Source organism: Psammomys obesus, unplaced genomic scaffold (genome assembly GCF_907164565.1).
Source record: "Psammomys obesus unplaced genomic scaffold, mPsaObe1.curated_primary_1811, whole genome shotgun sequence".
NCBI lineage: Eukaryota > Metazoa > Chordata > Mammalia > Rodentia > Muridae > Psammomys > Psammomys obesus.
Genome location: NW_026596085.1, coordinates 72828 through 76728, shown reverse-complemented (window position 1 = coordinate 76728; position 3901 = coordinate 72828). Strand labels below are relative to the sequence as shown.

The 3901-nt window shown below is 56.0% G+C and overlaps 1 protein-coding gene across 1 annotated transcript in view; it reads right to left on the bottom strand.

Annotated features, from left to right (window-relative positions):
• Nucleotides 1-1865, bottom strand: part of LOC129691061 (keratin, type II cuticular Hb5) — a 6571-nt gene extending 4706 nt beyond the window's left edge. The window contains exon 1 of the mRNA XM_055627007.1: nucleotides 1446-1865. Coding sequence (XP_055482982.1) covers nucleotides 1446-1865 — 420 coding nt within the window. The remainder of the gene's footprint in view (nucleotides 1-1445) is intronic.
• Between the last annotated feature and the right edge of the window lie 2036 nt (nucleotides 1866-3901).

The following is a 3901-nucleotide window of genomic DNA, read 5'->3' as shown; positions in this document are numbered from 1 at the left end:
TCTGGGTCTAAGGTTTTGTATCTGTCTGTGTCTAAGGTTTTGTGTCTCTGTCTCTGTCTGTGTTTGTGTCTGCCTGCATCTGTGTTCATGAAGTTCATCATTTCTGATTCTGTGTGAAGGCTGAGGCCATTTCCTCACATCGTGGACAGGGAAGCCCACTTCTGAGGATAGGGGAGCCTCTCACACTCACTGGTGGAGTGACGGTCCCACTCATCGCCTGCCCTCAGTGGCCACTGTGTCCCTGAGCTCTGTCTCTGAACACTGTCCCTGAGCTCTGTCACTGCACGGTGTCCCTGAGCTCTGTCTCTGAACACTGTCCCTGAGCTCTGTCCCTGTACTGTGTCCCTGAACTCTGTCCCTGAGCTCTGTCTCTGAACACTGTCCCTGAGCTCTGTCTTTGAATACTGTCTCTGAGCTCTGTCCCTGAACTGTGTCCCTGAACTGTGTCCCTGAGCTCTGTCCCTGAGCAGTGTCCCTGAATTGTGTCCCTGGACTCTGTCCCTGAGCTCTGTCCCTGAGCAGTGTCCCTGAGTTGTCCCTAAGCTCTGTCCCTGAGCAGTGTCCCTGAGCTCTGTCTCTGAACACTGTCCCTGAACTCTCCCACTTGCTAGTATGAGTATTAAGCTATCCCCAGAGTGAATTTGAAGACTTTTTACGATCACTAAAGAAAACGTGTCAGGAATGTCATTCCCGTGGTCTTGAGAATCTGACGCCTGCCCTGCTTTGGCTGTCACACTCCCTCCCCACAGCCCTTGGGAGGCAGCTGCCAGCTTTGGTGGTTTGCGGGCTGACGGGCACCCTGCCAGACAGGCCCCTCCCCTCAATGCACCTGGCCCGGCACGGTTAGCTGCCTCCCCCACTACTGTCTGTGAAAATGAGGCAGTGACCATTGACCATTACCGGCTGCTTGCTCTTGGCCTGTGTGTTCCACAGCCAAGCTCCCAAATCCTCACATAAACCTGTGGGGCAGGCCCTGCTATTCAAGGGTGTATCCTGCCCGGACTGTCACACTTCTGAGTGTCACAGCCAGCCCACGGGGAGGCAGTGTGACCGGGAAGTGTGACACTTCCTTCTACTTCCCATGCTGCCTAGGCACAAGCCACCGTGCCATTGTCCTCATGTTTCCTACCCTCAGCCCCAGCCAGGCTTTCAGGGACACACTTTGCCTTTTCACATTGTTCTCAGACAAGCACCTGTGTGTGTGCGCATACACATGCGCTCGTACACACACACACACACACACACACAAATACACACACACACTTCAAACCACAGAATCAATTTCTAGACTGCATTGTGGACTTTCCAAGCGAAGGCAATGGGTCTGTCCATGTATGTGGGCGTTCATTTCTCCCCTCTCCTGTCTGTAACCTGCCGGCCAATTTGTCTCCCCAAGGAGAGGTGAGAGCTGAGGGCTGCTCTGGGCCATCACAGGCCACACGCACCTTGTCGATGAAGGCCGCGAACTTGCTGTTGAGGCACTTGATCTGCTCCTTCTCCTCATGCTTCACGCACTGAGCATTGGGGTCGATCTCCAGGTTGAGGGGCGTGAGCAGGCTCTCGTTGACGGAGACGGTGGTGATGCAGGGAGGGCTGGGCCCGCAGACGCCCCCTGAGCGGTACCCGAAGCTGCGTCCGCAGGAGCCGGCGCGGAAGCCTCCAACAGCCATGCGTGGCCCACAGGGACTCGGGTTGCAGAGGCTTCGGCTGCTGAAGCCGGTCAGTCCCCGGTAGCAGGACACTCCTCGGAAGGGCGCAGCGCTGATACAGCAGCGGCTGCCGGTTTTGGGGGCCACCGCGGAGCAGGAGCTGAAGTTTCTGGTAATGCCACACCCTGGGCTGATCCTGTAGGAACGACAGGACATGGTGTGAGCCGGACGGGGTCTTGGTGGCCGTGGGGTTTGGTGTCAGCTGCCGAGTGTGAGAACTGCAATCCTTTGGGTCTCTCTGATCCTCTGCGGTCCTTTTATTGGCGAGGAGAGCTGGGGTTGGCTGTGTAAAAGCAGTGAAAAGCCATTTTATGTTGTTTATAGGCTTGGGGAGGTTGCCAGCAACTCCTCACGGACTCGTCTTAAAGGTGAGCTCAGAGGCGACTCAGCCTGGAATGGCTTGAAGATGTTATTAGGACCACTGCACAGCACTTTTCATCTTCAAAGCTCCTTACACACATTAAGTAATTAATTTTCACACGGTCTCTCTGAGATGGCCTCAACCCACACCTGGAGACAGATTTGAACTCCATAACAATCTGGGGGTGGCCAGGTCTGGGGGGCTGGGGGGCTGTAGAAGCAAGAGCAGAGCCTCAGGTTGGCTGTAACCCAGGATGCCCCAGCCCTGCCACCTGGCCCTACACAGGCACATCCTCACATCCGTCACTGTCGCCCGGGACCAGAGGGATCGCTTTAACCAAGCATTCTTAAGGAGAATGGGCTGGAGAAGACGGTCCCTGGGAACCCTCTGGACTCCAGCCCAGAGAGCTGTGGTCCAGAGCCTGTCTTTCTCACCCAGCAAAAGCGCAAACCACTGAAGCTTCAGTGGCCACATAATGACCACTTGTTCTCCAGCCACTTTCTTCCATGTGGCTAAGACAGAAAGGTGCACTCAGCCTCGAGGTAACCTGAGCTTGCGCATCGGCCTGCTCCAGGCCCCTTCTATGTGTTCTTGAAGAAGAAACACATCTTTTGAGTGTGTGTCCCTTCCAAGATGGCTGGCCAGCGCAGCGCGCCTGTCCGCCGACTGTCCAGCACTGTGGACTCTCCAAGTCTGTTCTGAGCCTGCTGTGAATGAACAGAGATGGCGAAGGAGGGTGGCTCACTCTTGTCAGAAGACCCTGGATTTCTGTCTCCTGGGGGCCCTGGGAAGCACGGCCTTCTGACACCCCTGCTCCCGGTGTGTCCCTGGGCCACTATTAGGATACTGATGCTGTCCCCTGATGTTTATGGAGCACGAACAGCAAGGATGTGGTCCCTGCCTCCAGGGAGCTCTGTAGCCACCTCGGGAGCAGGTCCTGAGGGAAGAAGGGCTGGCGAGCTCTTCAGAACCAAATAATCTCATGTTAACATGCCTTGCCCTCTGCCCTGGGTCTGCCCTCTCACCCCGGCCCGGCAACCTCCAGCCTTCACCTGGCGTCAGGTGGATGAACAGCTGTCCTATACCCATCTGATTCATTACAGAGGTGGACAGGCTTTGGACAGCCGGTGAGGGACACCCTAGCTTTGCCAGCTGGCCCTAAAGGAATTCCAATAGTGGTCCCTCAGGAGAAAGCAACGGGTTAGCAGCAGGGGCTGTGGGTCAAAGCCATAAGACCCAGTTCAGCTCGGACCCTTTCTAGCTGTGTCTTTGGAAGCTCCTAACCTCCCTAGAGCCCCTGTCCTGTTCCTGTCCACAGTTGGAGTCTATCTTAACCCCCCTCGTCAGTGGAGGCAAGTAGCGAATCATGAAGGTCTGTGCAAGAAAAGAGCAGTTGCCTCCCGGCGGAAACATCCCCACCCCACCCCCAGCTGTGTGGGCCTGTTCCGGCCCCACCCTGAGCTTTCGCCTCCTTTGCACATTCACAACTTCTTTACCCTTTCAAGGCTGTGTTTAATGTTTCCTCGGCCTGATTTCACTCTTATAAAAACTTGGGGTGGAGCCTGGGGGTGGAGGGAGAGGCTGTTTTGGGGGAGCAGAGAGGATGACTCCCAGCCTCTAGCCCTGTGTGGGGCCGGGCCGCCTGGGTCCAGGGCTTGGAGAGTAAACTTGTTTCTTTTGTGCAGACCTGGAGCTTGCACTGAAGGCAGAGGGGCCTCTGTGGCAGCTGAGAACGGGTCCTTGGAAGCCGACTTGCTTATTGAGTCAGATTCACCTCTGCTGTCCGAGGGGCTGCAGAATGGCTTTGTCTTTCTCCGTTACCCATCATCAC